This window comes from Cervus canadensis, chromosome 4 (genome assembly GCF_019320065.1).
Source record: "Cervus canadensis isolate Bull #8, Minnesota chromosome 4, ASM1932006v1, whole genome shotgun sequence".
Lineage (NCBI taxonomy): Eukaryota > Metazoa > Chordata > Mammalia > Artiodactyla > Cervidae > Cervus > Cervus canadensis.
In genome coordinates this window covers 40439806-40459252 of record NC_057389.1, presented here as the reverse complement: position 1 = coordinate 40459252, position 19447 = coordinate 40439806, and the positions used below count along the sequence as shown (strand labels likewise).

The following is a 19447-nucleotide window of genomic DNA, read 5'->3' as shown; positions in this document are numbered from 1 at the left end:
TTATTTATGGCTTCCTCTTTTTTTTTTTTAACCACTCTTCCCTTTAGGTAGTAATGAGTCACAGCCCCAGGCTCATGCACCACTGAAGCCTTTCAGACACCCACTCAGCCCTTCCAGATCAGATGCTTCTTCACAGATTACTAGCAAGCCTAAAACCTGAGTATGTTGCTTAGGGACAAATAAGTTTCAGAAAGAATTAGCATGGGCCTTCATTTATGACATTAGATGGTAAATACCCTGTGTGCTATATTGTGCTGTCATGTTCAACTCTTTACAACCCCACAGACTGTAGCCCATCAGGCTCCTCTGTCCATGGAATTTTCCAGGCAGGAATACTGGAGTGGGTTGCCATCTTCTACTCCAAGGCATCTTCCCAACCCAAGGGTCGAACCCACGTCTCTTGTGTCTCCTGCGTTGGCAGGCAGATTCTTTACCACTGTACCACCTGGGCTTCCCAACTACTCTATGAGATGGGTCTATAATTATTATAACTAAGGAAACTGAATGTCATGGTGGTTAGTATTTCAAACCAAGGTTACAGTGCTAGTACATACAAGAGCTCAAATTCTACTATGTCTTATTCTTTTTCTCTTCTCTTTTAAACCTTATTTTTAACTCAGCCATTTACTCGCCAAAGTGTCTTCAATGTGTAGCAAGTTACATCTTCATTCATAAAATTGTTTTTAACATTTTTCCAATCTGAGTATGGAGAGACAGACAGACAAACACATATACCAACTCAGACTATACTCAGCAACTTGCTGTTACTATATATGGAATATACTTTCACAACAGTACTCCCATTCTTAACGGCTCCTACCGAGTGCATGGTATTCATAGTATACCTTCATGCTTGTTGAATGACTGAAAAATTGTGAAAATAAAGACCCAAAGGCACCTTTCCTTGTAGTTATGATACAGTGTATTCCAAACCAGCCGTGTCTCCCCCTCCCAATCCCCGACTCCCATCCTTTCAATGTCCTCCCTTATTCCCAACCTACAGAACGGCAGGGAACCAGCAGCTTCACAGATGGTGCTTCACAGCTTGATGCTAAGCAGATGTGAGAAGCATCTTTCTGTCATCATCTACTCAGAACTAACCAACAGTGTCTGCGGTCTTCCTCAGGTCTTGTCCAGGCAGCCCTGAGAGAAAAGCTCTAATCAAAAAAAAAAGAACTCTTATTCACAACATAGTACTGATTATTTTGAAACACCTATACCCTTTTCTCTCCATGAGAAAAGAATTTGTAGGCCACAGCAGATACAGCATCTCACTCATTAAATACAAAGTTCAGTATTACAATCAGCATCTATGAGTTTCTCCATCTGAGTCCCCTCTTCTGCCACCTAGCTGCAGCTCCTAAACAAGAGGTAACAGTGCCACTTACTGTTGGACTCATCACATTACAGTTTGAAACCAGTTCCTCAATTTTGGATTCTAAATGCTAAAAGCAATTAGCAGGAAAAGTAACAGTTGACCTTTGAGAGCTTACTAAGTACCAGAAATTATGCTGAGTGCTCTGTAGCCATAATCTCACTTCAGCCCTAGAACAAACCTGTAATCTTTATTTTGCAGTTATTAAGTGGTTTTATGAAAACATCCCAGGATTAAGAATCCAATCACCTAGATCAGACCCTCTGGCCAAATTCATTCAGCTGCCTGTTTTGTACATTCCACAAGATAGGAATTATTTTTAACATGTTTAAATGGTTTGGAAAAAAATCAAAAGAATATTTCATAATATGTAAAAATTATTTAAACTCGTTTCAATCTCCATATCTAAAGTTGGAACACAGCATTCTCATTTGTCTACATATTTTCTATGGCTGCATTTGTACCGCAGTAGAGGAGTAATTACAATGGCTAAAAAATGTTAACTCCGGACCTAGATTCTAATCTGGATACACCACCTGAGCAAACCACAAAACTGATCCCCACTTTCATAAAGTGGGGGTGATACCTACTTAGAGGGAGTTTTAGGAAGGTTAGTGCTTAAGCGCACAGTATCTCAAGACAGCAGCAGAATTCGACATAAATGCTTTAAAATGTTCAAAAGGAGCTCATAATTTCCATCTGCAAATTTCCATCTTCCTTCCTCAGTCTAATACCATGTGATGTATAAAATAAGAATTTTGGGGTTAAAATATCAGATTCCACTCTTGACTCTGTTACTTACTACCTAGGATTTATTAAATACATGATGCCACAGCAGCAGCAGCAGAGAGGTAATAAAGTATGAAGGCAGGCTTTGAAACTGTTAGAACATCTCAATCCTGGCTTTGCCACTCACTAGCTTGGTGACCTTGGATAAATGACACCCCTCTGAGTCTCCACTCCTTCATCTGAAATATGGTGTAAAAATCATGATTTTAATGGGTTGTTTTAAGGATAAACAGCTTTTCGTATATTAAGTGATTAGAACAGTGCCAACTGAGTGCTTTATATGCATGCTATTGATATATGTTACAACTTAGGGCAGGGTGCCCAAAAATATTTCCAATGGCATACTGAACTAAGAAATGGCCAATACAAGAGCAACACTCTGACCCTCTCTCAACCCCAATTTCCCCCACCCCACCCCACCCCCCAACCCCGCACCGTTTACCCCGAAGCAAAAAACAAACCTCTCCCATGAAAGGTGCACTCACCACAGTGAAGGGAAAAGGACACCCTTATCACCAGAGATAAGGAATTTGAGCTGAAAAGCCTATATAAATAAACCTGTTACCTCTTTATTACTCCAAGCCCAAATTGTTTAGATTCTTCATTGAGCACATGCCAATTCCGCACAAATTCAGTGTTTGTCTAAAGAATATAAAGGCTCTGGCTACTTGTTAGGTCCCATTGCTGAGACCTCCGTGTACAGGAATTAAAATTTTCTCCTATTAATTTGTCTTGTCTCAGTTTTATTATTAGTCCAATCACAAGAATTCAAGAGGGGTAAAAGGGGAAATTCCCCTCTCTCCCCAACACTTCCTGTCAGATTTAGGATAGAACAAACTCCTTTCCTTGGCCTTCTAAGTCCTGTAACCTGCCACCATCTTCTTCTCTAGCTCCAATCTCCTCCCTCCCTATGGTGTGGCCCTAACAGCCTTTTCCCTCAAAATTATGCCAACTTTTGTCTCAAGAGACACTTGTATTTGCTGCTTCCTGTGACCTCAGGACAGGTCTTTTCTCTCAAATACAACACAGCACAGTTGAAATGGTCTTCCACAACCCTTAACAATTTCAAACACAGAAACAACTTGAGAAAATAATGTGGACAAGGCATTTTGAGTGGGAAATAGAAATATATTGGAAGCAAGATTCTTGTTATAATGGCTGAATGGTTAATGCAAGAATTTATGCCTTCAAAAATTAACCTATTTGTGTTCCTGTTTCTTTCATTTTCCTTCCCACTCTTCATACCCCCAGGAACTAAACCACTGTCAGGAATAAAGAGGACCACAATATCCACTAAATGAATAGAGCAAATAAATGGACTTAAACAGAGGGGTGGACCACCTCCTTCCATACATTAACTTGTTGGGATCTATCATATTCTTACAGAATCTTCCCCTCGCCCCCCGCCAGCTGAATGGCCCAGCTGAAATCAGGAATGCCACCCTTAACTTCTGCCTCCCAGCTGGTCAATTACTTTTTTTTGGAGACAACTTCCAGACACTAGTACAGAAAGACTTAACACTCAGGAACTGTTAGCACACATGTTCTCCACTCATACCATCAAAGAAGCTGGTTTGTATAGAATGACATTAACAGAAAAGTCAAAGGAGGGACAAAGGGTTCCGGACCAGGTTTGAGTCCCAGTTGCCCTAAAGAACCTCCAAGTCCTCTTCATGGTTTGGATGTTTAACTTACCCCTCAATCATGTAACATGATTTCAATAATCATGTGTTAGGGATTTCATAAATCCTTAATTTCATAAATTTAAAAGGATTTCATAATCCTTTCAATAAATTCATCTTTTGCTTAAACTACTAGTAGAGAGTACTGAGTAATGCAATCCTTTATCCTATGGCACAGCAATCACCTACAAACTTCTTAAAACCAATTTCAGGGCCCCACTCTAGAACAAGAAAACCAGAATCATTATAGTCTGGGTCCCAGCACTGGTAATACCCTGGTTATACCTTCAGATATTCCACTGCAAGGTATCAATCTAAGGAATATTCATTATGATCAGGTGTGCAAAGATGTATTTTAATCTTCACAGAGTCTTTACATACACTTTGAAATTTGTAACAACTATCAGACCATTGGTGTTCTTTCATCCCATTATAACAGCAGGAGTTCACATCAGAATTCTTTAGTTTATGTCAAGTTCCACCCTGACAGATCTACAAGATCATATCCCCTCAAAGTAAGAATTTAAGATTTCACATGAAATTTTAATCTCTTACTCTTTCTCAACAAACATTATACACAAATAATGTTGTGACTCTCTTAAGGATGTGATAGTGATAATGTGATTCAGTTAGTTTTTTACATGCAAGGATTTGCAAAATTGATTTTGTACCTCAGCGTTATAAGACGGTTGTGGTCAAAGGAGATTCCTTCGGAGAGTTGCTAAAGTGTTATGTTATGTCTACCTTATTCTGCCACAGGGAGATGAGGGGGTTTCCTTCCCCTTTCAATTTAAACTTAACAGAGCCCAGACTGTGTCTCCTGGAGTCTATGAAGCCCAAAAATCAATACCAAACACATATCAGGAAAAAACAAATGAGACTTGCCAACTATCTGCCTAACAGAGAGGTTGTCTACTTGAAAGTTACACAGTCATGTCTGACTCTTTGTGATCCCATGGACTGTAGCCTGCCTGGCTCCTCTGTCCATGGAATTCTCTAGGCAAGAGTACTAGAGTGGGTTGCCATTTCCTTTTCCAGGGGATCCTCCTGACCCAAGGATCAAATCCAGCACTGCAGGCAGATTCTTTAGCAACTGAGCCACTAGGGAAGCCAAATATTTTTTAAGACAGGCAAGAGGCCCATGGACAGAAAGAGAAGAGTGGCCCCACTTGCCAAGAACGTCTGTCCCTCTTCTGGCATAGCTTAGGCCCAGTCCAGGAGAGTGTGCAGAACAGGCTATTTACTTGGGAACAGCCTAAACAACCCAAAATTTTGAAGAAAAGGATAAATGAGTGTCTCACACACAGAACTGACCCATGGCCACTTTAAACCGGGCTTTGCCAGTTTATTTGGGAAAAGGCCTTACCATTATTAGGGATTCATAAGCTTGAGCCTGCACGGGAGTCACCTGAGAGCTCTTTAACACAGTTTGTTGAGCCCCACTTCTAGAATTCACTTTAGCATGGCTGGGGTGGACCTGAGAATTTGCATAACCAGTCCCTAAGTGATGCCAATGCTGCCAGTCTAGCACTATGCTTTGAGAATCACTCAAAGCATATTTCTAAATATGCTTTATTAAGAGGAAGGCTGGTAGAAACCCTGAGATACAAAGCAGACTCTCCATCAAGATTTCAGTGGAAGAGGGGTTGGAGAACAGAAAAGAGAAGTATAGAAATGAAATCTCAGTGCTCAAAACAACAATACAACAAAATAACAACAGTAAGTTGACTTCTTATTCACATGGTGAAGTTAAATCAGCAGGGGTGAGGAGTGGGGGGGGGGGCGGGGGGGGGGGGGGAGGGTGGAGTTAAAATGAAAGGAGGTCCTAGTCTTCAGGCATTCAAGGACCCAAAATGACCAAACTTTTGCCATCTTCAAGGGGCTTCCAAAGTTTTCCTGGGTGTGACCATCAAACCAGCAGATGAGAAGAGAATGGTGGGTGATATAAGAAACTTTTATGGGGCAGGCCTGGATTTTTATGTCATATTCCACTGCTAAGAACTCAGTTGCGTGGCCTCACAGAGATGCACAGGGAATGGAGAACCATAGTTTCTGGCAAGGCATGTCTCAGGGGAGTAAGAATCTCTGGTGGAGATCCAGCGATCTCTGCCACCAAACCCCCTTTGCATTGCAGGCTTCCAGCCTAAAGCAAGTCTGAATCTAGGAAATGTAGTACAGATAATTCACATGGACATTTTAATGATTAAAATGAATGTTTATAACTAAAAGTGATCAAAGGACTTCTTAGGGACTGGATAAAAGTTCCAGGATCCATCCAGGATAGGGGTAAGAGGCTGAGACAGTGTTTGCAAGAACAGCCAACAGAAAAAAATGAAACTGTTATATAACTCTGGGGTTCCTCTCTTTAAACATGTTACACTATTCTTTTTTAGAGATTAAGCAAGTTTTTAAATGAAACAAAGATTTCATAATTTCACATTTATAAAGTCTGATATCCTTTATTATCTATCACTCTTAAAGCAAACGACAAATCTACTTTCCAGGGTTGAAAACCTGCTATCACTGAAGATATCTTCAAAATTCACTGCGACTCTGGAAACACGGATATTCCACAAATACCTGCACTCTGCTTTTTAAGGTGATCACTCTTAATTAATGTAGGCACACTCATTTACCTATGCTTGCCATAAGGTGAAATTACTGCTGTGACTTCTCACAGTTGGAGAATCAAGCTGCTTGCAAGACTTCTAGTTATATCTCTTTTGAGACTCTTTAAAAGTGAATAAACTAATGTGTATACCATTCACTGAAGGGGAAAGGAAAAGAAACATCCTTCACGGCCTTTCATTCATTTCATCAATCAGGACACACAAGGCAGCATCTTTCTCTATAATCTGATCTCTCCTATGACCTGAATTTTCTCTTTGTTGTTCATTCTGTCCAGTACAATTGTTGCTGTCATCAGCGTCCATTGGTTCAGTTTTCACTCTCATCCCTGCTTCTGAATGAGGCAAATCATCAGGCAGAGAAGCCAAGCAATTCTGAATCATCTCAATGACTCGTTCGAGATGCTTTTGAAACCTCTCAGCTGTCTCAAGACGTTGACGTTTCTGCACCTCCATCATGACTCTCAAGGTCTCTCTTGCTTGGTGGGGTCGGTATTCATTTATGAGATGATGTACATGTACAAAAAGCAGCTTAAGATCTTCTAGCTTTTCTTCTCGTTTTATACTCCCAGGGCTCCTTATCAAGATATCTAAGAGGTCTAAGAAATTAATAAGGATAGACATATTGAGTTTTCTCAGTTCTTTCTTGTGATCAAACTGCATAGGATGAAGTCGTTCAATACCCTGACTTTCTAAAGGGCGGATGATAAGATCATCACACTGGAACTGGTTGCCAAACATCATGTAACTGTCCTTTATTGGAGGTGGAGGCTTGGGAGCGAGGCCTTCCTGAATATTTTCATCTGTATACTCCTTGATGTACTGCATCGGAGGGGGTGGGAGGGCACTCACTTGCTGTGGCTCACCCATTGTGGAAGATCAAGAACCTACAGAAATAAACCATCAAACAAAAAATAAGAGGAAAACAAAACATAACAAACACAAACACACACACACACACACACACACACACACACCAAGAGACCAAAGATTGAGAGTGGAGCTACAAAACAAACCTGTCACATTCAGGGATTAATGACAGAATATTTTCCTTTTTCTCCCATGGCCATTTGGTGCCCAGGACAAAATGATCTCCCTCGTCTCTAAAACTAACATTTACAACAGGGAAAAGCTGCTGTCCTTTTCTAATTTGCATTATATACTCAATCATTCAAGTATTTTTCCAGCTCTACTTAACATTTTCATCAGCACAAAAAACTACTGTAGTATACAGCTGACCTTCAAAGCTATGGCTTTTCCAGTAGTCATGTATGGATGTGAGAGTTGGACTATAAAGAAAGCTGAGCACCGAAGAATTGATGCTTTTGAACTGTGGTGTTGGAGAAGACTCTTGAAAGTCCCTTGGACTGCAAGGAGATCCAACCAGATCCAATCCTAAAGGAAATTAGTCCTGAATATTCATTGGAAGGACCGGTGCTGAAGCTGAAACTCCAATACTTTGGCCACCTGATGTGAAGAACTGACTCACTGGAAAAGACCCTGATGCTGGGAAAGATTGAAGGTGGGAGGAGAAGGGGACGACAGAGGATGAATTGGTTGGATGGCATCAATGACTTGATGGACATGAGTTTGAGTAAGCTCCGGGAGTTGGTGATGGACTGGGAAGCCTGGCGTACTGCAGTCCACGGGGTCGCAAAGAGTCAGACACAACTGAGCGACTGAACTGAACTAATAAAGTGGATCACTGGACAACACAGGTTTGAACTTGCAAAGGTCCACTTATATGTGGATTTTTTTCAGTAGTAAATACTAGAGTACTACAAGATTTATGGGGCTTCCCTGGTGACTAAGTGATAAAGAATCCACCTGCCAATGCAGGAAATGTGAATTTGATCCCTGGGTCAGGAAGATCTCCTGGGGAGGGAAATGGCAACCCACTCCAGTATTCTTGCCTGGGAAATCCCAGAGGAGCATGGCGGGCTAGTCCATGGAGTTGCAAGAGTCACACATGACTTAGTAAATAACTAAAAACAAGATCCATGCGTGGTTAAATCCTCAGATGCAGAACCACAAATATGAAGGAACGGCAGATACAGATGGTCAATTCTAAGTTATACTCAGATTTTCAACTGTGCAGAGGCTGGGCATCCCTAACCTCCCAGCTGTTCATGGGTCAACTATATTTTCATCTATAAGTGAAATAGTCTGGATTCCACACCCCTCACCAGTTATGCCTCATTTCTCTATCCCCTCTGCAGCCAAACTACACATGCTGTCTCGCCATCTCATGTTATAATCACTTTTGTTTTATATTACAGATTGATTTCCAAAAGCAAACACCTGTAACTCTAGGGAACACTGACAAAATTAACACTGCTCTAGTCTAAACAAACTCACATCATCTGAGCTTCTGCGATCCAATTCCACTTCCTTTTTTTCTACAATACACTTTACAATTGTTTATAGATTCACTAACTTTTCTACATCCACTACAGAAGTTTCAAACTCAAATATATCTTCAATAGCCACGAATACCTCTATCTATTCCATTTTAAGCTTAGGTATATCATAAAATGAGAAGATCCTGAGTGCTCATTTAGACTGATCTTACCAGATTTTCAAGATATAATTATGCAATCCAACATCAGAGATAGCAAGTAATATACTGGAGGCAGATTCATACTTGGAATTTCTGAGGTACTAAGGGCAGCTGAGGGGCAGTTCTGAGTTTCCACCAACCTACAGTGGTGAACTGGATACTACTGAGAGTCAATAAGGCAGTGGCCATGGGCATGATGAGTTACTCTAACTATATCAAACTACATTTCACTGCTCTACTAGCTTTCTGCTTATCCATTTTTATCACTATCCAATCTGGAATCAACCTCCTTCCTCCACAAATACTCATCAAAGAAATCAACAATCACCACATGACCAAATTCAATGGACATTTTTCTAAAGTGATCTTAATCTCTCAGCAGCATTTTCTTCCTTTTCAACCCAGTCCCCTTCTCCCTCAGCTCCTGTGATCTTACATTTATGTTTTCCTCCTACCTTACTGGAGGCTCCCTCTCAGTCTCCTTTACTGCCCCTCCTTCTATCCAAATTTTAATGTTGGCATGAATCAGAGGAGTGCCCTATAGAGTCACAAACTCAAAGGTCAAAGGGAAAAGGCAGGGAACATAAAGAATTACACATGCAGGGGCAGGGATTAAGGAGAACAGAGCATCTCCAACCCAGACCTCAAAGCCTCCAGCCTCTAGCATTCACTCATGAAGATTCACTGCAATTTAGTCTTGATTTTTCAAGAAAGGAAGGAAAAATTCAGATTTTTATGGGGAATTTCTCAGTTTTTAAAAAATACTAGCAATTAATTCTGGAAACTGTCAAGTACTGTGAGCCAAAAAGAATCTATCTCTAACAACCTCTGTGGTCTGTGTGCCACTGGTTTTAGGCCTCTGTTTTATGCTCTCCCTGGGATGACCTCAGTCAACTGCATAGCTTTTATTAGCATTTCTATCAATGGTTTTCAAAGAGGTGTGATTTTTGCCAGTTCAGTTCAGTCACTCATCTGTGTCCGACTCTGAGACCCCATGAACCACAGCACGCCAGGCCTCCCTGTCCATCACCAGCTCCAGGAGTCCACCCAAACCTGCGTCCATTGAGTCAGTGATGCCATCCAACCATCTCATCCTCTGCATCCCCTTCTGCTCCTGCCCTCAATCCTTCCCAGCATCAGGGTCTTTTCAAATGAGTCAGCTCTTCGCATCAGGTGGCTAAAGTACTGTAGTTTCAGCTTCAACATCAGTCCTTCCCAAGAACACCCAGGACTGATCTCCTTTAGGATGGACTGGTTGGATCTCCTTGCTGTCCAAGGGGCTCTCAAGAGTCTTCTCCAACACCACAGTTAAAAACATCAATTCTCTGGCCACTCAGATTTCTTTACAGTCCAACTCTCACATCCATACCTGACCACTGGAAAAACCATAGCCTTGACTAGACGGACCTTTGTTGGCAAAGTAATGTCTCTGCTTTTTAATATGCTGTCTAGGTTGGTCATAACTTTCCTTCCAAGGAGTAAGTGTCTTTTAATTTCATGGCTGCAATAACCATTTGCAGGGATTTTGGAGCCCAGAAAAATAAAGTCAGCCACTCTTTCCACTGTTTCCCCATCTATTTGCCATGAAGTGGTGGGACCAGATGCCATGATCTTACTTTTCTGAATGTTAAGCTTTAAGCCAACGTTTTCAGTCTCCTCTTTCACTTTCATCAAGAGGCTCTTTAGTTCTTCTTCACTTTCTGCCATAAGGGTGGTGTCATCTGCATATCTGAGCTTATTGATAGTTCTCCCAGCAATCTTAATTCCAGTTTGTGCTTCTTCCAGCCCAGCGTTTCTCATGATGTACTCTGCATATAAGTTAATAAGCAGGGTGACAATATACAGCCTTGATGTACTCCTTTTCCTATTTGGAACCAGTCTGCTGTTCCATGTACAGTTCTAACTGTTGCTTCCTGACCTGCATACAGGTTTCTCAAGAGGCAGGTCAGGTGGTCTGGTATTCTCATCTCTTTAAGAATTTTCCACAATTTTTGTGATCCACAGAGTCAAAGGCTTTGGCATAGCCAATAAAGCAGAAATAGATGTTTTTCTGGAACTCTCTTGCTTTTTCAATGATCCAGCAGATGTTGGCGATTTGATCTCTGGTTCCTCTGCCATTTCTAAAGCCAGCTTGAACATCTGGAAGTTCGCAGTTCACGTATTCCTGAAGCCTGGCTTGGAGAATTTTGAGCATTACTTTAATGGTGTGTGAGATGAGTGCAATGTGCGGTAGTTTGAGCATGCTTTTTGGCATTGCCTTTCTTTGGGACTGGAATGAAAACTGACCTATTCCAGTCCTGTGGCCACTGTTGAGTTTTCATTTGCTGGCATATTGAGTGCAGCACTTTCACAGCATCATCTTCCAGGATTTGAAAGAGCTCAACTGGAATTTCATCACCTCCACCAGCTTTGTTCATAGTGATGCTTCCTAAGGCCCATTTGACTTCACATTCCAGGATGTCTGGCTCTAAGGTGAGGGATCACACCATCGTGATTATCTGGGTCATTAAGATCTTTTTGTACAGTTCTTCTGTGTATTCTTGCCACCTCTTCTTAATATCTTCTGCTTCTGTTAGGTCCATACCATTTCTGTCCTTTATGGAGCCCATCTCTGCATGAAATGTTCCCTTGGTATCTCTAATTTTCTTGAAGAGATCTCTAGTCTTTCCCATTCTATTGTTTTCCTCTATTTCTTTGCCTTGATCGCTGAGGAAGGCTTTCTTATCTCTCCTTGCTATTCTTTGGAATTCTGCATTCAAATGGGAACATCTTTCCTTTTCTCCTTTGCTTTTCACTTCTCTTCTTTTCACAGCTATTTGTAAGGCCTCCTCAAACAGCCATTTTGCTTTTTTGCATTTCTTTTTCTTGGGGATGGTCTTGATTCCTGTCTCTTGTACAGTGTCACGAACCTCTGTCCATAGTTCATCAGGCATTCTGGCTATCAGATCTAGTCCCTTAAAACTACTTCTCACTTCTACTTTATAATCATAAGGGATTTGATTTAGGTCATACCTGAATGGTCTAGTGTTTTTCCCCACTTTCTTCAATTTCAATCTGAATTTAACAATAAGAAGTTCATGATCTGAGCCACAGTCAGCTCCAACCAGAAGGCATAAGCAAGGTCTGGAGACACTTAGTGTTCACAACTTGGAAAAGGGGTGTTACTGGCTTCTGATGGGTAGAGGCTGGGAATGCTGTAAACATATGATGCACCAGCCAGTCCCCCACCACAAACAATTATCCTGTCCAAAGTGTCAATATATTTTGCCAAAGTGGAGAAATCTTGTTCTGTATTTGAGTCTTGGGTTTATTTTCTCTTAAACTTAGGTATACTTGATTTACAATATTGTGTTAGTTTCAAGTATATAGCAAAGTTATTCATTTTTTTTTTCAGATTATATCCCACTATATGTTATTACAAGATGATGAATATAATTTGCTGTGCTTTACACCAAATCCTTGCCGATTATTTATTGTATGTATAAGACTTCGTTAATCTCATACTCCTAATTTACCCCTCTTTCTCCCTTTCCCCTTTGGCAACCAAAAGTTTGTTTTCTATGTCTGTGAGTCTATTTCTATTTTTTTTATATATTCATTTGTATTATTTTTAGATTTCACATATAAGTGATATCATATAATATTTGTCTTTCTCTGATTCATGAGTTTCTATCTCCAGTCCAGGCTGCCTCTGGGCTCTCTGTGGATACTTCGTAGGGCATTCAAACCCAAAAAAAAAAAAAATTTTTATTTCATCTACAATACATACCCTCTAAATCTGCTCCTCTCATAGCTTCTAAAGCTTCTAATCTTTCCTATCTCAGTAAAATGTCCCCATTTTCCACCTAGTATTCCAAGCCAGAAACCTAAAGTTTATCTTAATGCTCCTTTTTTAACAGCCTCCTCTCCTCACCATCACTGCCAAGTCCTGAGATCCCCCAGAGAAGGAAATGGCAACCTACTCCAGTATTCTTGCCTGGAAAATTCATGGACAGAGGAACCTGGCAGGCTGCAGTTCATGGGGTTGCAAAAGAGGTGGACTCAACCGAGCATGCACACAGGCACCCTGATTCCAAACCCTTGCTATCTCAAATTCATCAGTTCTGACCAAGACACCACTCCCTCTTATCTGGAACACAGTGGCTTCGCAGGGATCTTTTTGTTTCCACTACAGTTCATCTATGTAATAGCCAGCCTAATTCTCACACCACATTCCCTTTTACTTATATCCTAGCAATACTGTCTTCAAGTATTCTCATACAATTCTTTATACCAACCTCTTCTGCCTCTGGGTCTTTTCATGTGATTTTCTTCCTGCTTCAGGCACTAGCTCAAAAATGTCACTTCTAAAGATACAACTTATCTGATTATTCATCAAAAGCAGACCCTGTCTTCCCCCTTTTATTCTCTTCATCAGTATCTGATCTGTGTCCCCAACCAGACTATAAACTCTATGAAGGGAAGGACTATGACTATTACAGTTCTGACTGGGTTCAAAACCATGCACATAAGCTTCATAAGTATTTGTTGGTAGCTCCATTCATTTCACAAGAGCTTCAAATCAAAGGGAATTTGAAAGCAGGTACAAACATCTTTAATGTGTATTTACTCCTTCAAGTATTTAGTGTTTGTCTAAAATATGACAATAATGATTATGATGACAGGTAATACTTGAGTGCATACTACGTGCCAGGGGCTGTTCTAAACTTCTCTCACGGTTGTGAGAAATCTGAGAAAAGAAAGGTGAGCTTTCCATTTCAGGAATGAGATCACTGTGGCTCAGAAAGGTTGATCCACTTGTGTAAAGGAAGTAGCCAGAGCCAAAAAATCTTAAACACTACACCACACTATCTTTCCAAGATAAATAAAAAACACTGCCTCCATCCTAGTGTTCCTTACAATCTATCAAGGAAAACAGGCAAAAAATAACTAACTGTACGTTTTAAAGGTACTACAAAAGACCAACAGATCTGACTACCAAAAATAAATCTAAAAATTCCATATGGGAAAATACATCAGAAGCAATATTAAAAGATAATCCATTTTTCTAGAAAAAGAATGCTTGCAAGCTAACAGGGGTAAATATTAGAAATTTAATTATGATTTTTTAAAGACATATTTTCTGATTCCATCCCTATGAGAAGAAAAGCACTATGACTTCATATTGCCTTTTATTCACAACTCTACCTCTAGAACCTTAAGCAATAGCTAGAAGGTGCTAAATCCTCAATAAGGATCCACTGAGGTTTTTTTTTTTAAACCTGTATCTTAAAAAAAAATAATAGAAAAATAGGCAAAAGATGAAGTAAATGCAAATGCTGAATAAAACCAGGAAAATAATCAGAATAACACACTGCTAAAAGCAAATTTTTAAAAGAATCCTTTTTGAAACAATCCCATTCACCATTGCAACAAAAAGAGTAAAATACCTAGGAATAAACTTACCTAAGGAGACTAAAAGACCTGTATACAGAAAACTATAAGACAATGATGAAAGAAATTAAAGATGACATAAATAGATGAAGAGATATATCATGTTCTTTGATTTGAACAATCAATATTGTGAACATGACTATATTACCCAAAGCAATCTACAGATTCAACACAATCCCTATCAAATTACCAACATTTTTCACAGAACCAGAACAAAAAATTTTACAGTTTGTGTATGGAAACACAGAAGACCCTGACTAGTCAGAGCAATCTTGAGGAAAAAAAAAAAATGGAGGAATCAACCCTCCTGAATTTAGACTATACCACAAAGCTATAGTATTCAACAGTATGGTACTGGCACAAAAACAGAAATACAGATCAAAGAAACAAGAAAAAAAGCTCAGAGATAAACCCTCGCACCTTATTTGGTGCCTTATCTTTGACAAAGGAGGCAAGAATGTGCAAGAGAAAAGACGGCCTCTTCCATAGGTGGTGCTGGGGAAACTGGACAGTTAGCTACATGTAAAAGAATGAAGTTAGAACACTTCCTAACACCATACACAAAAATAAACTCAAAATGGATTAAAGAACTACACATAAAGTCAGAAACAGTAAAACTATTAGAGTAAAACATAGGCAAAACACTCACTGACTTGAATTACAGCAAGATCCTCTTTGACCCACCTCCCAGAGTAATGAAAATTTAAAAAAAAAAAAAAAGTAAACAAATGGGACCTAATTAAACTTAAAAGCTTTTGCATAGCAAAGGAAGCTATATACAAGGTGAAAAGACAACCCTCAGAACGGGAGAAAATAATTCAAATGAAACAACTGACAAAGGATTAATTTCCAAAATATACAGGCAGCTCATGCAGCTCAACACCAGAAAAACAAACAACCCAAAGAGTGGGCAGAAGACCTAAACAGACACTTCTCCAAAGAAGACATACAGATGACCAACAAACACATAAAAAGATGCTCAACATCACTCATAATTAGAAATGCAAATCAAAACTATAATAAGGTATCACCTCATACCGATTAGAATGGCCATCATTTAAAAATCAACTAACAATAAATGCTGGAAAGCCTGTGAAGAAAAGGGAACCCTCCTGCACTGTTGGTGGGAATACAAACTAATACAGACACTACACAGAACAGTATGATTCCTTAAAAAAATTCCTTAAAAAAACTAGGAACAGAACTGCCATATAACCCAACAATCCCACTACTGGGCAAATATCCTGAGAAAACCATAACTGAAAGAGACACAAGTACCCCAATGTTCATTGCAGCACTTTTTACAATAGCTAGGACATTGAAACAACCTAGGTGTCCACTGGACAGATGACTGGATAAGGAAGGTGTGGTACATATACATAATGGAATATTACTCAGCTATAAAAAGGAACACATATGAGTCAGTTCTAATGAGATGGATAAACCTAAAGCCTATTATTGGAGAAGGAAATGGCAACCCACTCCAGTACTCTTGCCTGGAAAATCCCATGGACAGAAAAGCCTGGTAGGCTACAGTCCATGGGGTCGCAAAGAGTAGGACATGACTGTATTTATAGCAGCAGGAAAGCCTATTATACAGTGAAGTCAGAAAGTCAAATATTGTATATTAATGCATGCATATGGAATATAGAAAGATGGTACTGATGAACCTATTTGCAGGGCAGCAATGGAGACAAAGGCATAGGGATCAGACTTGTGGACACAGTGGGGGAAGGAGAGGGAGGGACAAACTGAGATAACAGCATGGAAACATGTACATTACAATATGTAAATGCACCATATAGATAGCAAGTGGGAATCTGCTGTGTGACACAGGGAGCTCAACCTAGTGACAACCTACAGGGGTCGGATGGGGTGGGAGATGGGAGGAGACTTCCGGAGGGAAGGGACTTACGTATACCTGTGGCTGATTCATGTTGATACATGGCAGAGGTCAACACAATATTGTAAAGCAATTATCTTCCAATTAAAAAAAGAAAAAAAAAGGCAAAAAATCCCCACATATATGTAAAATAGCTAATGAGAAGTTGCTATATAACACGGGGAGCTCAAATCTGGTACTCTGTGACAACCTAGAAGTGTGAGATGGGGTGGGGGTGGGGTGGGGGGAAGGTTCAAGGGAAAGGGGACATATGTATACTTACGGCTGATTCACAGTTGCCAATAAAGCAATTATCCTTCAATTAAAAATAAATTTTAAAAGAGGATCCTATCCATCTAAGACTATCAAGATTTCAAATACTGCATCACTTAACAGATAGAACACTTTCTATGTGGCAGGTGCTGGATTCCAGCACAGGTCACACTCTATCTTTCAGCTTCTTCAGAGTGGTTATGCCAATTTTACAAGCAAGCTCTTAGCTACTCTGGCCCTGCAGGGAAGTCTTCTGTGGTGGAAAACATCCATTCCCCTGAGGTCCCACAAAACACCATCACAGCCACCATAAGACGACTCTAAGGTGGCAAGCCAGTATCACCAAGAGAATATAGAGAATTCTCATACACAACTGATAGGAAACAAATATGCTTACTTGGAATTTAATGTGACAGTATCAAACACTGCAATGCTGATATTCTTTGACCCAACAATCCTTTTCATTATTTTATTTTATATTGGAGTATAGCTGATTAACAACACTGTTGCTGTTGTTCAGTAGCTAAGTTGTGTGCAGCTTTTTTGACCCCATGAACTGCAGCACCTCAGGCCTCCCTGTCCTTCACTATCTCCCGGAGTTGCCTCAAATTCATTTCCATTGAATCAGTGATGCTATTTAATCATCTCATCTTCTGCCACCCCCTTCTCCTCTTGCCCTCAATCTTTCCCAGCATCAGGGTCTTTTCCAATAAGTCAGCTCTTTGCATCAGGCAGCCAAAGTATTGGAGCTTCAGCATCAGTCCTTCCAATGAATATTTAGTGTTGATTTCCTTCAGGACTGACTGGTGACCCAACAATTCTATTTCTACAAATCTATCCTACAAAAATATTGGTACAAGTACACAAATCTGTGTATCAGGATATTTAATGCAGCACTGTTTGAAAAGAGCACGAAAAGCTGGAAATAGTCCATACCTTCATCCATACCTTCACTCATATGAGGGCTGGGATAAAATATCTATATATACACAATACGGCCACTAAGAAAAAAGGGGTGAAAGTGCATGGAATGGAGGGTTATAAATACTGTGTACTGTTTCATTTATTTACAACACACTTATGATAGTTGCAAACAGTTATAACCAATGTTTTAAAATTTTCAAAAATTCACTTTTCAGTTTATGAATAATATTCCATACTCAGATTCTCCAAATGTTAACATTTTCCCTCATTTGCCTTACTGGTCTCTCATCTCTATCTAAAATACTTCAGTGGGTATCTCCCAAAAAAGAATGTGTCCTCTTATAACCACATGATTACCAAAATCGGAGAATTAGCAATCATCTGGTACTTCAAAATAAATTTCATACAGCCTAGGTTTCACCCCTTCAAGCCTTTTCAGATGGGAATTCCTGTTTTGTGCTTCCCAGCACCTTGTGTAATCCTCTACTTAAACTGCCAATCCCCAAAGGGCAACTAAATGACAGGTATCATTGTTTTATACCCTCTTTTACTTAAGCTTCAAACTAATTCTATGAGTTAAATACTACTATAAGTTTCATTTTAGAGATGAGGGTCCCAAGTCTGTCTCACCAAGAAGTGTCTGCAACCAGATCAAAGTGCCAGGAAACGGCACAGCAGGAATTCTCAACCTTGGTTGTTATGGTTGCACAGCACAAGCTCCTTTAAATCAGTAAACAATAAAGCATCTGACAGAACAAAAGGAAACTGATATACAACAGAAATCATGTTTGTTTATACCACTTCTCCAGACTAAACTTGTCAAAGGCAACGGAGGTTTTTCATAAGACACGCGCCAGGCATCATAGCTGATTATCAGACTCAAGATCCACCTTCTAATGTTTGTTCCGTTCTGACGGATTTCACCAAAAAAAGAAAGGTATTCTAGGGTCTTATCTCCAGACGTTCGACTCGTTTGTCAACTGTGAATGGAGCTGCTGGAATGTTGTTTTTAAAACCTCCCCAGATCTAATGAATGACGCGTGGGACAAGGCCGGAGAGAAGCCAGAAGAGGTGGCGAGGCCACACAGCTCGGCAAACCAGCGGTGCGGGCCTAGAACTCAGGTGTGCCAACCTCCGGCCGGGCGCGGCCTCCCGGCCGGAGGAAGCCTAGAGCCCGCCGCGCAAAGGTACCTTCCCACGGGAGGCCAACCACCCCACCCACCCCTGACCCCGGCTCCGCGAGCTGCGGGGAAGGTCGCGCTCTCTGAGGGACGACAATGGAGAGGAAGGCAGGCGAACGTACTCGGAACCAGGCCTCCCCGGACTCCCAGCCCTCCCAAAGGAAGCCGCGGGGTCCGGAAAAAGAAATGTACGAGAAACTGAGGCCCAAGCCGTCGCCGCCCACTTACTTCAGCTCTGGGCTTACACCAGCAGACGCCTTCTCCACCTCAAGCCGAAATCCAACTTCCGGCCTCCACTTCCAGGAAGAAGCCACTGATGCTGTCCTTTGATTGGCTGAAAAGAGCTGTCCTTTAACTGAGGCTCTAGTCCCGCCTCTGTGACGGTTGGCTCATCATTTCGCCGGCGCATACTCCCTTTCTCCAGCCACCCCTCTACCCCTACCTTCCCTCTGGCACCTCCCACCCTTCCTTGATTCGGCAGCAGCCACAGGGTTTGGGGTCGCTGAGGATGTGTGTTATCAATAAAAGCAGCTACTCTTTGCTTTCTTTTTCTGTTTTCCTGAATATTCACTGGAAGGACCAATGCTGAAGCTGGAGCTCCAATACTTTGGCCACCTGATGTGAAGAACTGACTTATTGGAAAAGAGCCTGATGCTGGGAAAGATTGAATGCAGGAGGAGAAGGGGGTAACAGAGGAGGAGATGGTTGGATGACATCACCG

The 19447-nt window shown here is 40.8% G+C and overlaps 1 protein-coding gene across 1 annotated transcript; it reads right to left on the bottom strand.

Annotated features, from left to right (window-relative positions):
• Positions 1-5784: 5784 nt before the first annotated feature.
• On the bottom strand, positions 5785-19044 carry MED7 (mediator complex subunit 7). The gene is made up of 2 exons (XM_043464863.1): positions 18955-19044; positions 5785-7360 (listed from the first exon to the last, which is right to left on the bottom strand). Exon 2 carries the CDS (start codon positions 7341-7343, stop codon positions 6642-6644), a length of 702 nt encoding a protein of 233 aa, XP_043320798.1. The 5' UTR covers positions 7344-7360; positions 18955-19044; the 3' UTR covers positions 5785-6641.
• Positions 19045-19447: the final 403 nt, after the last annotated feature.